The sequence below is a fragment of the Leguminivora glycinivorella genome, chromosome 6, assembly GCF_023078275.1.
Source record: "Leguminivora glycinivorella isolate SPB_JAAS2020 chromosome 6, LegGlyc_1.1, whole genome shotgun sequence".
In the NCBI taxonomy this organism is placed as follows: Eukaryota; Metazoa; Arthropoda; class Insecta; order Lepidoptera; family Tortricidae; genus Leguminivora; species Leguminivora glycinivorella.
This window is the reverse complement of record NC_062976.1, coordinates 20721071-20747371: the sequence shown is the minus strand read 5'-3', so window position 1 is coordinate 20747371 and position 26301 is coordinate 20721071. Positions and strand designations below refer to the sequence as shown.

General features: G+C 35.1%; 3 protein-coding genes across 3 annotated transcripts in view; 1 reads left to right on the top strand and 2 right to left on the bottom strand.

Annotated features, from left to right (window-relative positions):
* Nucleotides 1-26301, top strand: part of LOC125226968 (calcium/calmodulin-dependent 3',5'-cyclic nucleotide phosphodiesterase 1) — a 416921-nt gene that overhangs the window by 74657 nt on the left and 315963 nt on the right. The window lies entirely within an intron of this gene.
* Nucleotides 4228-7623, bottom strand: LOC125226971 (maltase A1-like). The gene is made up of 9 exons (XM_048131157.1): nucleotides 7446-7623; nucleotides 6967-7146; nucleotides 6721-6878; nucleotides 6062-6643; nucleotides 5871-5978; nucleotides 5629-5779; nucleotides 5266-5461; nucleotides 4848-4985; nucleotides 4228-4362 (listed from the first exon to the last, which is right to left on the bottom strand). The coding sequence occupies exons 1-9, from the start codon at nucleotides 7594-7596 to the stop codon at nucleotides 4293-4295; spliced, it is 1734 nt and encodes a 577-aa protein (XP_047987114.1). The 5' UTR covers nucleotides 7597-7623; the 3' UTR covers nucleotides 4228-4292.
* LOC125226969 (maltase A1-like) lies at nucleotides 7831-25574 on the bottom strand. Its single transcript, XM_048131155.1, has 10 exons — nucleotides 25370-25574; nucleotides 24666-24845; nucleotides 14143-14300; nucleotides 13710-13835; nucleotides 12635-13090; nucleotides 12250-12357; nucleotides 11719-11866; nucleotides 11119-11314; nucleotides 10074-10211; nucleotides 7831-8252 (listed from the first exon to the last, which is right to left on the bottom strand). Exons 1-10 carry the CDS (start codon nucleotides 25524-25526, stop codon nucleotides 8096-8098), a joined length of 1824 nt encoding a protein of 607 aa, XP_047987112.1. The 5' UTR covers nucleotides 25527-25574; the 3' UTR covers nucleotides 7831-8095.

Below are 26301 nucleotides of genomic sequence, written 5' to 3'. Positions count from 1 at the left end.
TTAGAGCATATACGATAGTATAAAATTGTTTAGTGTCTTTGCGGTTATTAAGCTATGTTTTTAGATTATTATGCATTGCTCAGTTACGATTACTATAAACACGTAAATTTACTTTGCCGTTATTAAGCCATGTTTTATGTATTATTCAATCCTAAAAAACGGCTAAAGTATACTTAACCGTGTTTTAACAGTAAAATCATACATATTTTAGGAATTATTTGCATAACTTAAACACAAAATGGCGAATTTCTAATAAATTAAACAATATTTAATTAAATTGATTTTAAATAATGTTAGCGTGAATTTAGTTTTAATTTAAGAATAAAATCTGGACTAAATCGACACATTTCCTAGAGATATGGGTTTTTATGTTTTTTGCCCATATCTCAAAACTATCATTTGTGGGTTAGATGGGTTTTAGTGATAGGACGGCAGAATCTCGTGAAATTGTATAATAAGACTAATTTAGGTAATTAGTGCCAGCAAAGTGGACCTTTGCGGACCGTCTGGCCACCCAGACGTTTAAAACAGGGTGTAATTGGTTTCGTTATATTTTAATTTGTTTTGTAATTAAACCTTTTAAAGTCATAATAAAATTTAAATATTACATTTTGATAATTTTATTAATATTTTATTAACCCAATATATTTTATTAATATTTTTCTTTTAAATCCCTTATTTTAACGATAAAATAACTGAAAGGTGTATTCGGGTTTTAATTATTATACCCGGATTAGACATAGATCGGACCTATCAATATTTTTTGGTAGAAGTCATTTTTTAAATATTTAATGGAAAACGAATACGAATTCTGGCGTAGCCGAGAAGCTGGCAACCTGTCACTGCAAATGTCACAATTTCGTTTTCTTTCAACCTCTTTTTGCCAAGAGTGGCACTGAAACTTGAGTAGTTCATATACTCTGCCTACCATTTTATGGGATACACGAGTGATTGTATAAATGTACAAAAAAAAAGTTAAAGCTTTTTTGCTAAATTTTTCAACATTCACTAGATAACATGCATAACTACATGTTTTTGTAAAAACATGTAGCGTTGTGTATATTTGTATTTATGACATATGCGGTCGTAAATTTTCCCTCATACCAATCTCGCAACAGACACACGTAAATAATATTACTTTTAAAAACATATTTTTCACTGCACAAGAAACATGGAGCGCTGCACAATTTAATCTCACAGCGAGTTTTTGTTATTAAATAAACGGAGGTGCGACCTCTGTTGGCATTTTCCTGTTTATACCCTCACGAAACATTTCATCGCGACTGTGTAGGTCAATTTTGTAGAAGTTGAGACCTAGATTTGTAAAATACACAAGGCAATTTATTAAGTCATCAGATATTTAGATTCAGATATTTGTTCCTGAGTCATGGATGTTTTCTATGTATATAAGTATTTTTATATTATATATTACATATATATCGTTGTCTGAGTACCCACAACACAAGCCTTCTTGAGCTTACCCTGGGCCTCAGCTAATCTGTGTAAGAATGTCCTATAATATTTTATTTTTATTTTTTTTTATGAAGTATTGTGGCATTAGTTTGAAAATTGGATACCTAATTTACGAGTAGGGTATGTTTTTAACAGACCTATTCGAACCGACATTAAATTGATTTCATTTTGGCATTTTAAGTTTTAATTAGCGCCCTCAACAACGAAGGGTAAAATATTATGATCGTAAGTCCGTTTTCAAATTATCCGACCCGATATGGGATGTTGGAAGGATTTCAATGGAAAAAAATCAAGACGTCTGTAATGTATGGGATATCGGTCCCGGTATCGGATAGGATAATGTGAAAATGCACCCATTTTTAACCGACTTCAAAAAAGGAGGAGGTTCTCAATTCGACTGAATGTTTTTTTTTTTTTTTTTTTTTTTTTTTTTTTTTTTTTTTTGTATGTATGTTACTCGATATCTCCGAGAATCGTGGACCGATTTTCAAAATTTTTTTTTTAATCGAACCGGTATAACCCCGAGATGGTCCCATTGGCACCAAGTCAGGGTCTGATGATGGGATCCTGGAGAAATCGAGGGAACTCTTCAAATGTTATAGGCACATGTAATGTTTTTAGTCTATTTTTCAAAGGTACACCAGTATTTACGTCTGATGGTAATAATTTTATGTGGCTGAGCTGATGATGGAAGGTCAACTCCTCAATGGTTAGGAGTTTAAGGATAATTCTTTCACTACTGTACATGTATTCGGACTGATACATATAATATCACTAGGAACCACTAAAAATCAACTGAGCTGATGATGGAAGGTCAACTCCTCAATGGTTAGGAGTTAAAGGATAATTCTTTCACTACTGTACATGTATTCGGACTGATACATATAATATCACTAGGAACCACTAAAAATCAACAAATAAATAAACTTTTTAACAAAAAATAAAACCGCCTTCAAAAATAAGCGCGTTACAAAACACGGAGAAACTAAAAAGCCAAAAATAATAAACCTTTCAATTCAGATTTCTTATCGTATTGCAATAAGCTAAACATCCAAATTATAAACAAATCAATTATTTTTGGAGTCGGTACCAGCCTGTGTATGGTTGGGTGGGGCAAACAGGCAATAGCAAGGCGACGAACAGGTCTGGTACCGACTACAAAAATAATTGATTTGTTTATAATTTGGATGTTTAGCTTATTGCAATACGATAAGAAATCTGAATTGAAAGGTTTATTATTTTTGGCTTTTTAGTTTCTCCGTGTTTTGTAACGCGCTTATTTTTGAAGGCGGTTTTATTTTTTGTTAAAAAGTTTTGAAGCAATAAAAAACTACTTAGCGACTCAGAACATTCTTGATAACTCTACTTTAATACTTCCATCGTGGGTAAAAAGGTTTTATAGCAAAGATTATATCGTCACTACTTTTAAAAAATCTCGTATCTCACGCTGTTCCTCAAAGTTAAAACGCAGTAAGTCTATATGCATTCCATACATACTACAATTTTCTTTTCATTGACAGACGAAGATACAAGTTTTTTTAAAGTAGTGACGATATGCAATTTAAAAACGAAAGCGGAATACACCGCAGCAGCAGCTTATATGGGATTGTGGTAGTTGTGAACGAACCCCAGTTCTGTTATGGGTCAAAGTCGTGGCTGTTAAACTAGAACGTAGTACTTGACAGAGTTAGATGTTTTAGAAAAATGAAATGGGAGCTTTTTATTTCTCTAGAGTTAGTTTTCACTTGACTTCAGAACAAAGTTTTTAATTAGACTTTTTTTCCTGTGGTTTGAAAGTGGTTTATAAATCTAGTGAATTTTTTGCTCGGATTTCTTGGAAATTAATGTTCAATATTACTTAGGTAATATGCTTTAATTTATGAAACTCAGTTTGGCAGCCTTCCGAGTTGAGTTTAGCTTTTAATTTGAAATCAATATCAAATACCAAATATCTCTGTTTTGCATAAAATATGGTATACAAGGTGGATTTAACATAATTTAGGACATCATATGACTAAAAGAAAACAAGTTCTAAAAGACAATCCCAAACTCACAAGCTGCACCATGATTGGACAGCTGTAATGTTGATGTATGCAATTTTGTTTTAAAGTTCTATTATAGTATCGCTGAGATGATCTGTTATGAACGAGGAAACCATATAAACTATGTAATTGAACAATGCAACCGATTTTTTAAAATCTTGTATCAAAAAAAGTGGTAAAAAGAAATAATGGCGATGTCAATCAAAGAACAGGACACGTGCTATGTTCTGACAGTCGACAGAAAGCTGGATTGACAATCGCATCGTTTGCACTGTAACAAACGTGGCACTGTGTGCATTGCACAGCCGTGGCATGGTTGGACGTTTGTTGATGTATGCAATTCTGTTTGGGTCGGATTGTTTATTCCTGCATTTGTATTTACGAAAATGGTTCCATTACTATCCTAAACCTATCTTTCGTCATTACTATCATATTCCTATTAATGTCCTAAACGACAAGGGATATATCCGTTAAAACAGTTTTTCGGAAGAGGCTTTTAATTTCACTTTATTATTCCTTGTGGACATTACAAGTAGTTTACACAATATTCACTATGTGTAAACTATTTTCAATATCAACACCACTAGATTTATAGAATTTCTCTCTAACAATATTAACGCATGTACAAAATATTGTCAGGCCCTGGAGTGGTATGCAGTTTTGCATAGTGTGGAAATTTGAAGTAAGAAAAATTATAATAAAAGTCATTGAATTTGAATCCACATTTTATCATTTATTCAAATTCGATCATATTCTTTTGAAGTTGTTCTGACATTCTTACGCTTTAACTTTGACGACGAAAGACTCACTGCCAACAATCTCCACTGCAGATGCGTTTAGCATGTCCCTGCAAAACATATTTTATGCTGTGAACTATCTCTAAAAGAAACAATACTAAATAAAAGAGTTGAATGTACAATATAAATAGTAATAATATTGGCCCAATTCCACTAACAGTACCTAAGACATAATTGATATAAAAGAACAGGTCTCCACGGAAGACCAGCGTCAAAATACCTGGTAGGTAACTTGACATAATTCTGAGGAGAGACCTTTTAAATAAAAGTGTATCAATATGTATAAAGAATCTTGAAAACGTCCCGTATAACTATTTTCTTCTTTGATGGTTATAAAAAATATCATATTCCAGTCTCTTATCTATTGTTACTTATTTACAGTGCTGCTACAGGCTATTTTTAAAGGCCATTGCTCCAACTAGCACTCTATTTAAATATTGATATCACTTTTAGGCATTAAGTGTTCAACGAATCCGTTGAAATGATTTAAAACATTGATTGAAAACGGCTTTTAAAATATTTACATAAGACTTACCCATTATTCTTAGGTGATTGGATACTCGTAAGGACAACCTCCAATTCTCCGTTAACATTCTCGAAGTAGCTTAAGTCAATAGTGTAAGATTCGTCTCTAAAGTTGACAAGGATCACGTAGTTCTCACCATTGTACCACCTGTTGAGATAGTTAGAGATAAAGTACTTGTGATAAATGAAATAACTGCTAACTTAGTTTGTCAATGTCGAGCTTAGTGCATATCAAAAGATGTTGCTTTGGAATTGATAATAATCACCAACCGATAGCTTAAGAAGTATCTTATATACTATACCTAGTTTGTGGCTGACGACTCCTTGAAATAAATTTTTCAGAAGTCAGACTCCTGTACTTGTAACTGATCAAAAAAATAATAAAAAAAAACGAAAATCATAATACTACTTTTAGAAGAGAACCTTACCTTCGGAATGCAAAGACGTCACCATTTAGAGCGACTGATTCATATCTGCCATATCTGAAAGCGGGCTCAGAGCGAAGTTGAGCCAACGCCTTGTAAACGTTCAAATGTGACCTCTCGACATCACGCTGCACTTCAACATTCAAGTTTTCGTAGCCCTCAGCAACAGGCAGCCAAGTTTTGTCTGCCGTCGAAAATCCTACAGAAAGATATGATTAGGTACATGTAAAAAAACAAATTCTATTTTTATTTTATCACAAGATAGGCTCGACATAGATACCAAGATTACAAAAGCGTTAGCGATACAAAATATCTGTCTCAATATGTTTGTTTTGTCTGTCGTTTAAACTTATGTCTACAACATACCAGCATTTTTCTCAGAGCTCCATTGGAAAGGCGTCCTTTCGGGGTCTCTGGATGCTTGCCAGTAGTTGATGGGATCATCAGTGTTGCATCCACTTGGATCAACTGTATCTTCCCAGCTAACGTAACCGTCAACCATTCCAATTTCCTCACCCTGTTAGTACAATATAAAAATAGAATAATGAAATTTTCATCGTATTTTTATAAAAACCATTACTATCTTCAAAAATATTGTTCAGTCTTACCATATAAGTCACAGCAACGCCTGGCAATAGAAGAACAAGCATGTTCATTCCATCTACTATCTTTGGGCTGTATCTAGAAGCAACTCTATTATTGTCGTGATTACCAGTCTGAAATCAAATATCATTATTTTCTTCCATTTGACACTATTTTTATTGACAACTTTAAGAACATACATAATTGTAAAACTTACCACCCAGTTCGCTAACTTGTCAAGTGGTTTAAAGGTCAAAAATTTGTCTACAGCATACTTGATCTCTGCAGCCGTAGATTCACCATTCACGTCAGAAATTAGCGCAAAATTAAATGGCATATGCGCTCCAATACGGTCACCTTCACCAAAGTACTTCATGGTTTTCTGAGGACTTGCGTAGATTTCAACCATCATTACTCTGGAAAAATCATCTTTAGCCTTATATTCTTCATAAACATCACGCCACTGGTAAACCATGTCGTACGTTTCTTGTTGGTCTGTTGTATATATGTGATTTAAGTAACCGTAATTTAACGGGTCATCTAAATTGTTTCCTGAAATAGGTTCATCAGGGTATTTGCCACCAAAGTCTTCTTTGTCTACTTCAAAAAGATGCGCGATAGCGTCAATTCTGAAGCCAGCAACGCCTTTGTCGAACCAGAAGCGAATGACATTTTTCATCTCCTCGACAACATCAGGGTTGCGGTAGTTGAAATCTGGCTGACCGATGACAAACTGGTGAAGGTAGTATTTTCCTACCTCCTCCCTGTACTCCCAGGCACTCTTACGGAAGACACTAAGCTAAAAAAACAATACAGTCAACATTAGATGAAAAAATTTGAGCAATAAACTAATAAGAAACCTAAAATTGTAGGTACCCAATTGTTCGGCGGCTGCATATCTCCATTTTCATCAACTACTCCGTCCTCCCAAACAAAGTAATCATAATATTTCTCATCGCCCTGAAGGGCTTTATCAAACCATTCGCTTTCGTTACTACCATGATTTGGTACCAAATCCAAAATAATTTTAATATCTGTAAAAAATGTTATGGTGTTAAACTTGTTTTCTACGTGAAGCACCAGACACAATTGATAAATTTTATAAAGTTTGTGATTGAATACCTAATTCATTCGCCTTAGCGATCAGCCTTTCAAAATCTTCCATGGTTCCATACTCATGATGAACGTCATAAAAGTCAGCGATATCATAACCAAAATCATACATGGGTGATGAGAACATAGGAGACAACCAAGTTGCACCGACACCAATTTCCTTCAAATATTCCAGTTTAGAAGTAATTCCTGAAAAAAATATTTCAAAATCAAATAGTCAAAATCTCAAAAAAAAAATGAATTTATCAGTCGACCGCGTTAGCGAAATGACCTTGAAACGTTTGATAGGAATTGTAGAACAGGGGTCCAGACTAACATACGGGAGGGTTTTGCGCAGAAGTAAAATACTCTGGACTCATGTATATAAATTCTTTCTTAATGTCATTTCACTAAGTAGATGAAAGATAACGAATTATAAACCCGTTTATTTTGAATCGCGGAGGATTAGAAACACTATCAAAATTAAAAAAAAGAAAAAATGCACTTACCATTTAGATCCCCAATGCCATCCCCGTCACTATCCATGAAGGATCTCGGATAGATCTGGTAGAAGATGGTCGTCTCCCACCATTCTTTCTCCGTTTCTGAGTTCCCTTGAACTAGAACTAGGAGTAAAGGCAAGAGATACACCGACTTCATCTCGGCTTTAATCTCTTTTAACTCTGTTAGTCCCAATAAGTACACACGTTATATACTCTTTCGATATCTGCTTCGTACAGATAAAGATTATTTTTAAGAGATTATTGAAACTGTCACGACCTGCAGCTATGGGATTAGGTAGATGTTTAGAATTTTTATCACGCAGTTGAATATTTAGTAGATTTTTACACTGCAGATAAAAATAAGATTGTATCACAACTGCAACTTACTAGGTAGGTTTTTCTGTCAAATTTATTATTGCGAATAATTAGGTACTTATTTTATTTTATTTATTCAAACTTTATTGAACAATATAACAAATAAAGTACAAATAGTGGACGTAATGCCTAAAGACATTCTCAACAATAAATAATACATAATTTCCATAATTATATTCTTGCTCGTTCATATCTTACCATACTTAAAACAATTTCCTTATACAAATATACACTTTTTACACTGAAAGATTTGTTGCACTTCGTAAAGTAATTTCAAACTACTAATTGTTAGCATTTGAATACAGATAAACTAGTAAATATACGAAGCACAGTGATACAATGCTTAGACTCTTCAGTTCTGTAGCTCCACTGGTTTTTGCCTTCCACACCACAGCTTCATACCCGTCTATTGGGACCGAAGAAGCGGAGAAAACCTCTCTGAAATTATTAAAAAAAAAAAACATTATAGACGATCAACCAAATCTTGTCACTAAAAAAAGGTGGCCAATTGTCTTCAAGCGCGTGCCTTTCTAAACTTTAACATTGGTGGAGTCATTAACGAGCCATAACACTTAAAAATTGATTGAAAAGGGATGGGCGTAGGTTTAATTCCCATAGAAAATTTGAAAATCGCGCCATTATTTAGTGGCCAGATTTGGTTGACCGACTAAAGATTGGATGAGATTTTACATGTACATGTAGACCCAAAAATAGGTTGTTTTTTTTTCTACAAAGGTTATTTTGTAAATTGTAAAAGTCATGTAGGTATTTAAGTCAAATACATATCGTCACTACTTTGAAAAAATCTCGTATCTCATGCTTCTCCTCAAAGTTAAAACGCAGTAAGTCTACATATATTACGCATTCCACACGTACTTACTACAATTTTCTTTTCATTGTCAGACGAAGATACAAGTTTTTTTTAAAGTAGTGACGATATCCTAAGTGTGTAGCTTAACTTCAAAACTGGGTAAATCCATGGGACATGGGACCTTAAAGCAGAATGGATTTACCCAGGGTTGAAGTTAAGCGACACAAATATCTTTGTCGAAAATGTCGATATGAATTTGTAAACCAACCTGTAGAATTTTTTTTGTGAAGTTATCTTATTGCCAGACATCGGATTCCTTGGGGCGAAACTTCTTGACAGCTAGGGACTTCCTATATCGATAAACTCATTTATACTACCCTAGCTGTCAAGAAATTTCGCCCCACGGAATCCGATGTCTGCTTATTGCCTTGCTATTTAGATGTCCTAGAAGTATCTAAGTAGGTAATTATAGATAATTTGTCGATATATGACTTATGAAATAAGTACCGTGGCAGAGAAAATTGTTATCATCTTAAGCACAAACATTAATAACACTTATAATAAAAACGCTCAGAACAACAGATAGCTATAATAGTTCTTATAGCATTTTGATTGTCTACTGTATTAAGTGACCTTGTATTAAGTGATGAGTTGTTATGATTATTTATGTTTACATGGTTTTACGTGTATCTACATAATAATATGTTATGTAGGTACAATATCTAATAACTTGCTTATCCATACTAATATTATAAATGGGAAAGTGTGTGTGAGACTTTTGTTTGTCCGTCTTTCACGGTAAAACGGAGCGCCGAATTGGCGTGATTTTTTTAGTGGAGATAGTTGAAAGGATGGAGTGACATAGGCTACTTTTTAACCCCCGGCGCAAAAACGACGGGGTGTTATAAGTTTGACTTGTCTGTCTGTGTGTATGTCTGTCTGTCTGTCTGTCTGTGTGTATGTCTGTCTCTGGCACCGTAGCTCCCGAACGGATGAACCGATTTCGATTTTTTTTTTGTTTGAAATCTGAGTTAGTCGGGAGTGTTCTTAGCCATGTTTTATGAAAATCGGTCCACTATGTCGCGGTCGAGGGTTTTCTCAAAATTTTTATTTTGTGGTTAGGTTATTGTCTCCTTTTAACGCGAGCGAAGCCGCGGGCAAAAGCTAGCATTGGTACATTTGCTGATCTGTAATAATGAATATAATTCAAATACATGAACATTTCGGTTTGTTGTTAGGTGAACGTTTAAATTAGCCCGCAAACATTTATAAAGGCACTCACAGAATAGCAAGTCGCTGAACGATACCAGCATCTCAGTTACGCGCCACTGTTTTCTTTTGCGATTAACTGTCAATCAAAAGTCGTCCGTACTGATAATTCGACCCCTTAAAACGATCTAATTTGTGAATCATAGCTAAACGAAAATATACACAAACAAAATACCAACCCTTCATTCTTCTTGGAGTCCACGCTCCTGATCACAACTGTGACGTCACCCTCGACGTTTTCAAAGTATGTCAGGTTCACGTCGTGAGCCGTGTCTCGCATGTTCACTACCACAAGGTAAACTTCTCCGTTGTACCACCTGTAAACATCATTAGCAACTTACTGGTCACCATGCTATACCAACCAATCGATATCGACCTTTATAGTCTTGCCCTAGAATTTCTTAGGACCAATAGGTCGAGAATAAGTTAGGACTTTTTGATGTATACATTTATTAGTGTCTAGGTTTGTGTGGATAAATCTAATCCAATTATAAAATGATGTAAGAGCATTGTGATGGTAAATGTGAGTCAGGTTACTAATTAATAAATTGATTTCAAATTAGTATTGTATAAAGCAAAACTTAGTATTTCTCTCAACAAACTTTAATTGCAATAAATAACATACTCTTTTGGCCAATATTAAGTGGTAATAGATTTACGATAGTAACCAGAAGAAATAAATAATGAAGGGTAGGTATTAACAAAGTGATGACATGTTTACAAAATATTAGATATATTTAAATTACCTAGATATACCAATAAATCTGTGACAAAGACACAATTAAATACGCTTGCTAGTATTCTAACCCGAGAAATAAAAAAATAAGTACTTAGGTACCATCTAATCTTTTCATCATCATCCTCATAATCTTTTAATCATTTGTTTTGTCTCCACTGTATCTTTTGCTGAGGGGTGCCAATAAAGAGTATTATATCTATATATCTATCTATCCTCCTTGCGTTATCCCGGCATTTGCCACGGTTCATGGGAGCCTGGGGTCCGCTTTGAAAACTAATCCCTACTTTACAGTCTAATCTTTTAAAGAAGAAAAATTATAAGTAACAGATACGATCATCCAATTTGAACTTTAGGCCACTCTCGAACCCCGTCTTATTGACATCGTGTTTTATTTGTCATAGAAGTCACTTTGAGGTTTATTAAGAAGAGGGTCTACAGGGGCCTAAGATTCTAATTTATAGTGTCGACATATTCGAAATGGTTACCTTTTAAAAGCGAAGACATCTTCGTTCAAAGCAAGCGACTCGAAGCGTCCAAGTCTGAACACTTTGTCCAGGCGCAAATTTGCTAAAGCCTGGTAGTTCTTCAAATGTGACCTCGTGGCTGCTTTTTGGGCTTCCACATTTAATGTCCTGTAGTTACTGGCTACTGGCAACCAAGTCGTGGAAGCATTTGAAAAACCTGATTGAAACAATTTTGGGTTATGTAAAATACACAATAACAGTTTTGAAAGAATTTACTTAAAATCGCTAAAACCTGACCTCCGAGGTTTGAAGGACAGTATTTTCCTCTTGGTCTTGGAGCAGACTGACTAAAGTTGACATCAACGTTTTGTCATCGCCTCTTTTGCATAATATTGGAGTTAAAATCGTGAAATAAAAAATCTGTGATTTGAAAGAAATCAATTGACGGGTGAAATTGAAATTTGAAAGGTGTCCAAAAATGTTTATAAGAGCTGACTACTTAAGAATGCACAGAATTCTGGACATGCAGAAGATTAACTTAGTCAACTACATAATATGACACAGATTCTAAAAGTCTACGTTAATAAGTGTTTTCCCAAGATATCATAATCAATCACTTACCAGCATTTGCCTGAGAATTCCATTGCATAGGAGTTCTTTCAGGGTCTCTGGAATATCTTTGGTAGTTGTCAGCATCAGTGTTACATCCAGCAGGATCAACTGTTTGTTCCCAAGTGACTTCACCATCCAAGAGACCAATTTCTTCACCCTGCGTATTATAAAAATGGTTTTATTTATTTCCTTTATTGCTGATCTAAAAAATTTTTGCCGGTAACTTACCAGCCTTTAAGATGGATGATCATGAAGGTTTGGAGGTCATATTATTGGTCCGGATATACCTAAGCAGGCGAGTATTCATTCCAAAGTTTAGCTGTGAGAGGCAGGAAGTTACTACGCATAGAAGATTCGCATAGTTGAGGACTGCTAGGCATCTAAGTGATGAAGATGAAAATTTTGTCGCGTAGGGCGATGGCGGAAAGAAGCGGTAATGATTATAATAATAATTCCTCGAATAATTCCTCGTCACACACCCCATTACACATTATGTAAAGTGTTTATGAGAATATTACTACTACTTGTTAAAAATCTTACCATATAAGTAATTCCTACACCAGGGAGAAGCAACACAATCATGTTTATACCATCGACTAATGTGGCGCCATATCTCGAAGCCATCCGATGGTTGTCATGATTGCCCACCTATAATTTCAAAATAGTCTGTTATGTATTTTGTACCTTTCTGTGACAAATGGGTCCAAGTTCAAATACAATTAGTTCATCTGAAATTTCTACAAAAGTTATTCCTTGTCACAGGGGCAGCTTATGGATCCTTTAGAAGGCGAACGCAACTGTAAGATCCATTAATTCTACTTCAATTCAATGTAGGTATTGCATTAAAGAAGGTTTCTTTGATCATAGAGAATGAGACCTCGTCTATTTTTTACAAAAGGCAAAAGTTTTTTAAATTGAACCTTACCACCCAGTTTGCATCTTTATCCAAAGGCTTATATGTTAAAAACTTATCAACAGCCCTTTTAATATCAGGAGCGGACGACGCTGCATTAACATCAGTAATAAGATCAAAATTAAACGGCATCTGTGCACCGTTTCTTCCTCCAACACCAAAATATTTGACCACATCTTGAATACTAGCATATACTTCGGTCATCATTGTCCTTGACATCCCATCTTTGGCTTTAAACTCATCGAGAATATCTCTCCAATCATAGATTATATAGTAAGTTTCATTTTGGTTCTTAGTATAAATGTGGTTCAACGAATCATGGTCGTCTAAAGCCACACCCACGGCTCCTGATAAGGGTTCATCAGGATACTTGCCACCATATTTTTCTTTATCAACTTCGAATAAAGTGTTGGCTGCATCTACTCTGAATCCAGCCACTCCTTTTCCTAGCCAGTGACGGACAACATTCTGCAACATAATGATACAATGCAATTTGAACTGTATAATACAATAGCTCTTTAAGTTACAGCGGGGCGAATCTCGACTGGGGGACAATTGTAACTAATCCATTTTCTCCATTATTACACTATGATGTTGAGTTCACTGAACACGCCTACCATATAATATAACCGGTGGACACTATTTAATAATTCAAACATTGTAAAACATGGAAAAAATAGACCAGTTACATTTGTCCCCCAGTCGATATTTGCCCCGCTGTTGTTGTTGTTGTAGTTCTAAGGAACCCCAGAGGTGCAAAATCCCCGCTGTACCTTACTTTAAATATTTACTTTCACAAGATATTCATGTGTGACACTTTTTGTTTCAGGTAAGGAGATATGGCATCTTATATATATTATGCTCCGCTGGAAGTATTCCTTTTGTACTTGTAAGCACCTACAATTTTTTCCAAAGAATCGAAAAAGTTAGGATGAGTGCAAGTTAACGACTAAACATTAATACTTAGGCAATTCGTGGTAGAAACATAATATTTAATTGGTATTCATGCGTCCTTGTTCACTCATTGTAGGTAGAGGTAATATACCTAATCATAGCATTTTTCATGAAAAATATTTTAAATACTTACATTCATCTCGGCAACCAGTTCAGGGTTTCGATAGTTAAGATCTGGCTGACCGACAACGAACTGATGTAAATAGTATTTTCCCGTTTCTGATCTATACTCCCAGGCGCTGCCGTGAAAATGGCTGAGCTGAAAAAAAAATACAATTATCAGGTTAATATAATAAACTGATATTGCATATGATCGCTTACCATCCAGACGACCTGTCTGCTCGTTTGCCTCCTATCCCATAAAAAAAAAACTATCAGCTTGGTCACGTTATACTATAGTTTTTTTTCTGCAAATTAAATAGTTACTGCGAATTTTTGGTATTTTCGTAGCACCTACAGTCATACCGCTAACTTTAGTATTTGCATCAGTGACTTTTAAGCTTAGCCTCTTTACGTTGTGCATTTGAATTATATTCTGAGTTTTTTAAGTAATCTTAATTTCTTACCCAATTATTCGGAGGTTGTCGATTTCCATTCTCATCAGTCACACCATCTTCCCATACAAAATAATTGTAGTATTTCGAATCACCCTCCAGTGCTTTTTTGAACCATTCACTTTCATTGGATGAATGGTTAGGCACTAGATCTAATACCACTTTTATTCCTGTGAAAATAATACAATGCAATTAATTATTTTCGACGCTTAAATTCATATTTTAATAATTACCACTTAATATTATTCATATCATACATTTATTAAAATACGCTTCAAGAACTCTGGAAATGTAATCTAAGAAAATTTTATCAAAATATGAACTAACTGAAAGTACCAGTACTTGACAGTGTCTCAGTAAGTAGATGTCACTTTCAATCCAATGTAACTGAAAAATGTCATCTATTGGGCATTAGCGTGTCGAGCACTGGTACTTATACCTTAAGGTTCGAAACTTTTTTGTACGTAGGGTCGACTACAAAGAGATGTATCCATTTTTTCACCTTATTACAATGCAATAAGGTGACAAAGTGTTATATATCTCTTTGTAGCCGACTGTACATGCCTATTACGTAAGGGTCAAACCACAAAAATCAATTATACTATTCTGCCGTCCTAAGGTAAAAGGCAGCTATTCGACATTTTGCCGAAATTGAGTTATTGTGATAATAGGGAATGCAGAACCGGTGCCAGTCCCAGAACCGGGACTGAGATTTCCGGTACTGGGAAAGAACCGGGAAATCCCGGTTCTTCGGTACTTTTCGGTACTGAGGGTTTACTAGTACATTTGTTGTAAAATTATGAATAAAACATAAAATGGAAGTCGTCGATAAGTTTTGCTACCTTAGGTCGACCGTATCCAACAATCTCTCGCTTGATGCAGAGATTGTTGGATACGTATTGGCCTGATTGGCCAAGCGGCGACCATGCTCGGGAGGCTACGTTCAAGAGTATGGTGTAACAAACATCTCATTATGTTTTATTATTATTAAGAGCCTGCGATGTCCCACTGCTGGGCAAAGCCCTCCCCCCGCTTTTTCCATTCCTCCCGATTTTGTGCAGTCCTCGGCCATTCTTTCAAAAAGGAGTCCAACTCGTTCCGCCATCGCATACGTGGTCTGCCGGGTCCCCGTTTTGGCCTGGGCTGCCCTCTGTGGTAATCTTGGCACATAGCTCGTTCGGCATTCGGCAGACATGACCAGCCCAGTCCCACTTAAGCTTTGCCGCTTTCCGAACTACGTCGACTATTTTTGTTTTGGAGCGCAGCGTGGTGTCCCATGTCCATGAGTTTTCGTTTAAATGACAGTGGCAAATCGCTTTTTATGAGATGTTTCATGGACCAATAGCTTCTCCAGGCGTTTTCAGTCCGTCTTTAGACTTCTTTCTCTTGTCGTGCCTGGAAAGAAATTAGTTGGCCCAAGTAGATGTACTCCTGGACATATGCAACCCATTCTCCTTTTATCTCAATCCTACATGCGGTGCTATTATTGGTCCATGAACTTCCGTCTTCGACATGTTCATCTGAAGTCCAATTGGCTATTGTTAGATTTATTCCGGTCGCCTATTAGGACCAAAATTATAGTATACCAGACTGCGTTCTAAGCATACTTTCAAAAACCAGCAGGGTTAGCACATGATTGCTGCGAGAGTATGTCGCCGGGAGATAGACTACCCGTCCTTATGTCATTAATACAGTTAGAAGAAGACGTGTCATCTATCTCGCGGCCATCATGTGCTAGGCCTACTGGACAACATGTGCAAGAAATCATTACAGACCTCAACTAATTCTAACATTAGCAAAGTTAGTTTGGTTTACCCTCTAAGCATAACCAACGCCGAGGTCCCGATCATAGCCGATGAATACCGAGCGGGACGAGTCTAACGCGTTTGAAACTATTTTCATTACATTTGTACACCATTAAATGGATATTCCGTCATTTACGTTCAAATTTTTGAAGTGATTAGGCGTTTTAGTTTGTAATTTTTGTCCATTTTTCAGTACCGAAAAGTATCGAAGAACCGGGATTTTATAACATCAGTACCGGTACCCAAAGAGTTCAAAAATCCCGGGATTTCCCGGTACTTTCGGTACCGGGAATTCCCGGGATCCCCGTAATGTACAGATTAAGCTGCATCGACCACTCTTTTCCGTTTTCCGATATGTTGCCTAGTTTCCGAGAAAAAAACTCTAAAAAGGCAGTATTTGCACTAATTTTCCGAGATTTCCTAGCCTAAAAAGCAGATATTTAACAAAACTAAGCTAAATCAACGTATATGCAGATATACGTTTTTTACGCTCTGGTTAGGTTGAAATGTTATCCAGCATTACTAGCCTTAAAGTAAGTAAAAGTGAAAAACTAGTCTAAAAATACGAAAAAGACGTTATACGTGCTTTTAACATAGGATTTTGGGTAAAAAATTTTAATTGATACTAGTCTAAAAAACAGTATATCAAATTTTTCTGTAAAAATGTCAAATACGTCATTTAAGCCTAGTATCGCTCGATTATTTTACGACGCTATAATAGTCTATAAAAACGAATAAGTGTTATACGTTCTTCTTATTTTGTATGGGCGTCATATTGAACGTAAAATAGTACATTACGATACAAGTGCGTAAAAAAGGAAGTTCGAAACGAGTGGCGATAAATTAAAACACGACCGAAGGGAGTGTTTTAAATCGACACGAGTTACGAATTTCCTTTTCGCACGTGTATCGTACGACGTTTTTCAGTACAGATGAGCCTCCGAAGTTTCGACCTGGCATATAATGAACCACTTCTCGCACTAGTGCGTAAAAAAAACACCATCTGTACTGAAAAAACTTTTAAAATGGGTGAAAGTGCTGCAAACTAGCTTATAAAACAGTATATGTTCCAACCGTTGTCAATCCACCCCCCAGCCGAAAGACACTATACGCTAAGGAAAAGCCATCAGTGACGAGCTGCGAGCACCGTCGCAGCTTGTAGCTGTCAGTACGAGAGCGCAGCTGGCTTTTTGAGCGCGAAATATGGATCGAAACCAAACGAAGTTAGGAAAAATACTGAATCATTGCATTTTTAATACGTTTTAACAATAATAAGTATTGTTTACATTTCCTACATCATTTCTATTGTATTTTTTATTCGAGATACAAACATTTAACTCGATTTTCAGACATTATTGCTCGAAAGCAAATACGTCTTTTTAGCGTAGTTTGCGGTGGAAAAGTTGTTCGTATGTATTTTTTTTGCAGCCAACACTGTATGAATTTTATTAATATTTCATGGTTTAAATTAGGGCTCCCGGTCGTGACCGTGTATCGTGAACACGTAGCCGTACGCACGTTGCCGTGATACACGGCAACGGATTTCTGGTTCGTTCGTCACGTGAAAATAAATCACGTGAAATTAGGGTACGTACGTTCGTAGATCCGTCCGTACGTACGTACGAATTCACGTGACACGCCCGTTCGGTCCGCCAGCGGCGTTTCATGAGAGAAGATAAGATCGGATGCAGTCTCTATAAGTTATGAATAAAAATGTAGGTATCGTGAGGTTATATCTTAATTACTTTTGAATTAAAATTTATATTCAATACTGCGGTTTTTCAAATATTAATATGTAAGTAATAAATAAATATAACTAAATAAACGATCCGGGGTTTCCGATAGGCTTAATTTAGAAGTGGTTATAAAAATACCAACGATATGGGTAGGTAACCTTTTGTAAGGGTAACTGCTAGATTTGGTAACCGTTTCAGATAAAGTTTCCTTCCAGTCATTTGAGTTTTTTACTCTATCTAAAGGTTTTCAACAGTTATAATTCTAAATTCGACTTATTATTAAATAACCACTGTTAGCATTGTCTCTACGCTACAACCGACGCTTCGAGTACAAATTCAAAAAATGCTTATACTTTCACTAAAATATTACTTTTATGTTTATTAAAATGGCACTATACCATGACTATACCTTATCCTTTGTTAAGCTTATCTGTTGAGTGGTTGTGGTTGAAAAATACCATGCGTTAACGTGGTAATATGGGCTTAACCGTGCACCGTGATACCCTTGAATCTGCTTATTATGTGTCTGCAATGTTCGTTGACAAAAACTCTCTAGTTACCCTCTGATTAATAAGATTTAATAGCAAGATAAGTATCCACGGTACCATTCAATTATTGATGCAAGGAGTAAGAAATTTGTCAATTTAGTATAAAAATTAAGAATGTGACGATAGGATGACATCCACGGAAACGTAATTTTAACACATACCTAGTTAATAATTATGTTATACATTTTACGCGAACTTACTTAACTGTTATAGCCACTATTTAATTAGGTAATTAGTGTAATTACGTTATATAGTAATAAGATTGATGGTAGTAAAAAAAAGTCTACTTTAAGATGGTTCAAGGCGCAGGATTATCATTTTATTAAGATGTAAACACTGTTTTATGACTGATATATTGTTTCAAAAATAATAAATAGGCACTGCTTAATAAAGTGAGCTTCTTTCACGATTATTACACAACATTATTTTTAAAATCGGGACTTAATCCCTTACGCCGTCCTTGAAACGTTGGAGGTCAGTTTAATATGTAGTTATACGCGATTAAGTCCCGATTTTAAAAATAATAAAGTGAGCTTCGTTATACTATTTACATGCAATAACTTTAAAATTATTTTTTCATGGTATTTAAACTTAGACCTTTGCTGCTTTCATTTACTTATTATGGATTACACCTATTTAAAAAATTGACTTACTCGTTTGATGTCGTAACAGTAACAGCAGATTTCAAATGAACTGACGTCAAATGCCTCGCGATAGATCCTGTAGTACCATGACGACACGGAAACTCATTGTTTGTCCGATCCTTCCAGAGACTACATAAAGTTGAATCTCCGACTCTGGTGGCATATCTCCACACCAAACTTTTCTTCGTTGTTAAGAGTTTCAAACATTAACAGTAACAATACAAAAAATTAACAAAACAACAAGACAATAACTTTTAAATTCACCGCTAAAGTAAAATATCAAGGCCTTCAAGTGTTGATCAACTGGGATCTTACAAGTGACTAATTGAAATAAACTAAAATTCTAAACTGCCCCATCCAGATTAAATAAAAAATCCTAAAATGTAAAAATAACACATCGCTCACTTCACTCAGCTTCACGTACAAAAGGCTGCTCGTAAATTTTACTGTCTTTATTACCACGTGGTGGAACTGCGCTTATTATTTGCAAAATACCACCACAGTAAGATAGCTGAGCTCGTTCGTCAAACAATACAGTGCTATAAAGGAATATACTATCTAAAAGTATTATTTAATATACCGAAACTGATAAGAACTGCAGCTGTCATTTTTTTTGTCTTAGCCGTGGCCCCGCGCACATGTGTGCATATTTTTTGCCTGGAGTATAATAGTCATCATAAACTTGCTCTTTTGTTCACCTACACTCCTGTTTGTCTTGTTTACATTTAAGATTACGTTATATGCTTACATAAGAGCAAGCTTAAATATTAATTAATTAAAGCCACTTGGTAGGTTTTCATTTTCATACATAATAAATGAAAGAATAAATGTGAAAACCTTAAGAATAACATAATAATGCTTGACCAGAAATATATGGCTAAGCGTCGTGTTGCTGAATTTCATCAGAACTATTGTCCCGGATCCGTAAGTTCACATTTTTGACACATTTGTTTTGAAGTACATATGTTGCGATGTGGCTAAGGCGTATCGTTTGCCAAATCTAACGATTAATTTCGAATTACTCAGTTGCCCACACACATACAGTCGCCGTAGCCTTTAGTGCAATGTATGGCAGTTGCTGGAATCGTGGACGACCTAGCTAGGGGCTAGTCTGAAAATCAGCGCTAGATAGCTTTAACTGTCTAACTAGCACATGCTGAGACTCGTACCCATTGCCTAGTTTCTAAGTGTATGTACTTTCGTTTATTATTATTAATTTTTTTTTCTGTCCTGTAAATGTAAATGTAGTATTAAGTTATTAAGTTGTACAATACTCTTAGTTGTGGCAATAAATATTTTTTTTATTTTTTTTTATTTTAATTGGTTGAATCGATTAGGCCCTATGGACAAGGAGGCGCTTAAACAAATATACGATTTCTATCAACTTACTGAAATGTCATTTGAATCGAAATTACACTCTGCCACAGCACTAGTTTAAAAATAAAAATTAATGATAAATGGTTTAATAAGTAAATCTTGCGTTATAAATTAATATCGTAAAATACTTACTAACGAAGATCCGCAAAAATGTAACATGTTTTAGATTATGTTTAAAGTAAGGGAAATATTATTTTTCTACTCGTCGATTGTAATCTGTCAATTAGGACACCACAAACTAAACTATAAGTGCTAACTTTTCAGTGTTGGATACTCTATGGCAGTTCCGACTCAACTATAATAATATATGTACTTAATCTCATTATAGTTGACTTTAAGTTAACTGTAATAATTTCAAAAATAGAACATCATACAATTTATATACTAATTTGCGATACCTGGCAAATTTTTCTGCATCTGAAATACATTTTTTTTATTTGTGGCGTTATCGGCCAATCAGAGACGGTTGTTACAAACAATTGGTTACTAGGTAATTCGATGTTGATACAACGGTGAACGACGCTATTAACATTAATTTAAACTTGCATGAATGATGATATTTCCGTCCATTGATGATGAAGATGATGACTCGTAGAAAAAGTATTGTATACAATAGTGATATAATTAAGTTTTTCACTCTCGTACCGTACTGTTAGGCCACTCAGCAAAGCTTCGTGGCCTAAACATGGTACTCGACTGAAAAGCATTGTATTATATCGCGATTGTATAAAATACTATTTTAAGTACTTGATTTTTTTAACCATTATTACAGGATTTTACGTTTTGTGGACGCTGTCATGTGTGAAAAAGAGGTTCTTACACTTCTTACAGCTCTGGGACAATAGTTACTCCATACTATACTAAACTGTCACCACATACAGTTTTAAGTTAGTGTCAAGTATTTGAGGATTCTGACGGCACATGTCAAAAAATAAACAATATTAAGACGTAACGTAACACAGGTTGACATTTACCATACAGGTATATAGATAGTGTAAGGCATCGGACAGTTTGCTAGTTTTAATTTCAATAAAATCGGAAACAGAATAACGCCGTAAATCACTTAATCTTCTCTTATAAAATAAACTCCCGGGGAGCCGCGTCTGTCTGTGTGTTCGTGATAAACTCAAAAACTGAACGGGTTTTCATATGGTTTTCACTTATGAATAGAGTAATTCTTGAGGAAAGTTCAGGTATATAATTTGTTAAAGTTTTGTTTGAATTGGTTGAAATATGACGATATTTTCTAATCGAGTTGGACAAAATCCCGCTGGCTGAGAGCTTTAATCGAAAACGCTGCCGAAACCGTTTGAGCTATATCAAAATAATGTATTGGAAAATTGTGTCTCTCTAATAGGTCTACAAAAAAGTCCGCGATGGCATATGTCTATCTTTTACGGATAACTTATTATAACAATTTTTATCATAATCCCCGTGCGTAGCCGGGGAGGGCCGCTAGTTATATGTATTGTATAAAAATCGAAGCAAAACATAAATATAAGTTTAATTCATATGTAAAAAAAATTTCGTCCAGTATTAAGTATAGGTATTAAGTGATAATTCAATAATAGTCATGATTTGGTTTTCTCCCGGGCGAGTTAAATCTACAAAACGTACGATAAGTACTCTGCACACGAACTTAGTTCGGGCGGCGGCGTGTCACGTGAATCCGGGCGCTAAGGCAAGTACGTACGTACGTGCGTACGAGGTACGTACCTTGCCGTGTTCGTGAAATTCGTGATCTTAGTACCGCCGGTGTTAAGATCACGTAGCTACGGTTCGGCGTGAATCACGTGTATCCAGAGCCCTAGTTTAAATATGTATGTACCTAATAAAAGCAGTCAGTATTAGAACTTTATCGTTTTTGGTTTAATTTACAGTAAAACAAGTAAATAATTCGCAATGAATGAATGAGAACGTTAGAGATGAATGTTGATATAGAGAGAGAGAGGTCAATCTAACTAAACAACTATGAATGAATTATGTGAAATAGGAATTTAGAAAGAAATATGTGTGTTGAGATGAAAAAAAATAGAGGAGAATAGAAGAGGAACACGTGTTGTAGCTGAGATAAGGGTATGAGGAATAAGGAGGAGAAGTAGGTTATTTGCAGTATGATATGTCTACATTTTCATATATTATGTTTTATTTTACAAACAAGGAATATTGATATGAATATAATAGGAAATTGAATATAAAAAAATATATTTTTCGCCTCAGCATGTTGATAACCAGTATCAAAAAGCATAGGCATTCTTGTGTGGAAGTAAGGCGTATATGATAAACGTACGGGGTCACTGCCACTGTTTCCAACCAAATCCAGTAAATGACTATTTTGTTGTAGTCGAATTCAATTTATAACTAATTATTTGCTTCTGGTAGCTCAGTAAGCATATTGCATATTCACGCGTTCTAACTCGGGGACCGAATACTAAAATCCTAAAGAGATATATAAGGACCGTATCGTTAATAATGACAACAAAATAAAATGTTACATTTTTAGTCAATAAACTATTATACAAGTTGACTTTGATTTTGATATTCTTCAAAAACCTTTGGATCGCAATTGTTGTATTATATTGTAACATTGTTGAAGATATCTTTGGGTACGAATCTATATAGTCTTTTCTGAATTGTTCGATGTTATCTGTTTCTTAGCTTAATGCATTTCAGGGTAATTCGGCGGATTTAATGTTTTTGCAACAAACTCGACATCATTCTCTTGATACTAGACCGGTACTTGGCGAGCGTAGTGAAAAGTAGCTAAATCGGACCAGACTAGAAGAATATTCGATCCCTGTATTTTCATATAAGCAACACTTGCTTATGAAGGCACTTTCTTCTCGTAAATCTAGGAATGTAAGCGGCCCTGAACGGAAAACGAACGGAAAAATTGCTTAGCAAACCATCACCATTTGCCCAATTTTTTCGCGAGAAAATCAATTTATCGTAGGTATTAGAAACCTTTCAGAGGTTAAGGTACTTCTTGGTCGTTTAACTTCCGAGCTCGAGTTTTGACGGAAGATTCCTGAGTTTGGCTGCGTTTTGCCTGTATTTGTTTCTTGTATATAACCAGCGCAGTGAATTACGCTTTTACCTCGCTGAACTATTGCTACATATTCGCACAATCTCTAATAGAAATTGATAGAATTGTGTTTTTAGTGGCAAACTGTTCACATAATATATTATCTTTTTCTCTAAATTTAGAGTAAAGGGCCAGGTGTTTTGAAGCGACCATGCAATTCTTTTAAACTATACGTATAGATCATTCCAAATCGTTTGGTAGTAGGTACTGCTTTCTGACTCACATATTGTGCGGCAATTCTCATATTCATCCAAATCCTTTGCAGATAGTTTGGTCACAATTAAAACTGTTGTTGTTCTACCTCTCATCTTGGCATTTAAATTACATATAATTTATTTTGCCTCCAATTCTTAGAAGTCACTTTTTACCTATCTGACAGATTGACATATGACATACGATATAAAAAATTGACTTTTTTTCAAAGCATTACCTACTAACTTATTTCCATAAGCAACGTAAGCAAGTTTCTACAAAGCTCCGAATTAACATTTAGCGTTGATGAAAAATGTCTGTTAGACATAAATAATTTACTACTTACTGACTAATTTAAAAGAACAGGTATTATGGTGTTCTGTAAAAGTTTCTTTATATTTGTGGCTCGTTAAATTATATTATATTTATCACTATCCAAAAAGAATCGATACATCTCGATTTTTTTAGTAAATAGAGACAGGATGGCGTTTTTTCGTTTCTTTAATACATACTTTTTTAAACTACGTGTTTGAATTTTATTCCAATTTCTTCCAAATATACTAATCTATAAAGCCGTATATTCGATTTTTTTGATAGTATGCGTTCTTTTAGACTAGCAGTACAGTCGAAAATCTGGAAAACTCAGTAGGATACTAATTAAGAAGGCCGAATAACTACGATACTGTCTTTAACTTAGAATCTCGAGTGCGAGACAGGCATTGTTGCTAAGCAATAAGACAGTATGTGATTATATACGGCGTTATAACCTAGTTTAAGAGAAAATCCTAGATTAGAACACCGTATAAAGCATATTTACTGCTTTTTTGACTAGTAATATCTACCATTTTTGAAGCTCAATACTATGCAAAAAGGCTTTTCGCGAATTAAAAAAAAAACCAGTCGCTATACAAACATACAAATAATGTCTAAAATAAGTAAACACTTATACCTACTATATACAAAAAGAAATAATGAAAAAAGTTATTCCGTTCTGTAGAAATTCAAAAAAGAAGGTTTTTTGCGATTATCTCAAAACTAGCTTTTGTCGAATAGCTGCCTTTTACCTTAGGACGGCAGTATTGGTATCTAAGGTCGAACCTCAAAAATCAATTTTACTATTAGTAGGTACCTATTTAATCTACACATACCGAGTTCTGAAGCTCTTGCCGTAAGTGCTTCAAAGTCAGCCATCGTGCCATACTCATCATGGATGGCGTAGAAATCCGCAATATCGTACCCAAAGTCGTACATAGGGGACTGAAATATCGGCGACAGCCAAATCGCACCAACTCCGAGTTCCTTGATGTATTCTAATTTTGATCTGATTCCTAGAATTTTAAACAAAATGATTTGAATGTAGAACAAAAATAAATAAATACAACAGTAAGCCTAGCACATGATTGCCGCGAGAGTATGTCGCCGCGAGATAGACTACCCGTCTCTCCTCTTATGTTATTAATACAGATTAGAAGACGTGTCTATCTCGCGGCGACATACTCTCGCGGCAATCATGTGCTAGGCCTACTGGGGTAATATTTCTACAAATCGATTAAGTCCCATGGTAAACTTAAAAAAGGCTTATTCCGTAAAAACCTACATACTGAGACAACGACGAACCAAAAATATATATTGCTCATCACAAAAAAAGTTCCCTTACCGGGAATTCAAATCGAGGACCATGGGATTTACAAGTTGGCTTGTTACCTACTGAGCCAGACCGCTTATCAGAAATAATAAGGGAACAAAGAAGATTTACTCCTTTTATAAAAAATACCTACTAAATTCTTTCTGTTTTTGCCAAGAACATAAACACTTGCACAAAAAATAAACGTTTAAATTAAACAAAACATACCATTAAGATCACCAATTCCATCTCCGTCGCTATCAGCGTACGACCGTGGATAAATCTGGTAGAAAATGGTACTCTGCCACCAATCCACTTCCCCATCCTCAATCGTCTCACTTAAACAATACGCCAACAAACATGGCAGCAGAAATAACAATCTCATGATGTCCTGGTCTACTAAGACTAGTTTCAATAGGACTGGTCACCGACTACTGGTATCCGAGTCTTGCTAGACATATTTATAATATGGCCGAGTGCAATTATATGCAATCTGTGTGTTATCTTTCTTTGACACTTGAACTGAGTGTGAGTACTCGTAGTAATTACCAAGGAAATTGTTGGAGGGGATTCACACTTTGTTAGTTCATAATACATGCATTATTAAAGATGTTTACAACATTCAACGTGTAACTGATGGTTTAACATGAAAGAAGTACAAGTCTTTATGTTATTGGCTAAGGTTAAACGATTTTTGTACTAAATATTCTGAAGTAAGGAATTTTACCTAAACTTCAAATTGACCAAACAAATATTTAGTATCAAAATTTGTACTATTCGCAAATGTTGTTACAAGAAAAATATTAGTATTCTCTTTAAAACATTTCACAAAAACTTCCGTCAAACCTTCAATAACAACTCTAATTTATGTATTTATTTATTTAAACTTTATTGCACGACAAAATTGTACAAAAGGCGGACTAAATTTAAGGCATTCTCTACCAGTCAACCATTAGATCAAACGGAATCTTCATTAGTGCAGGATTGAAAATGTAGAGATGTACCTCCTCCTCTTGTGTCGCATGTGTCCATGGGAATTAGTAATCGCGTACCATTTCACGCGTAACCTTTCATAAGAAACAAACTTCGTTTAACTACTAACCTTCCACTATAATTTAAATACCATAGCATAACATAAAATACAGTTATCATTATCATAA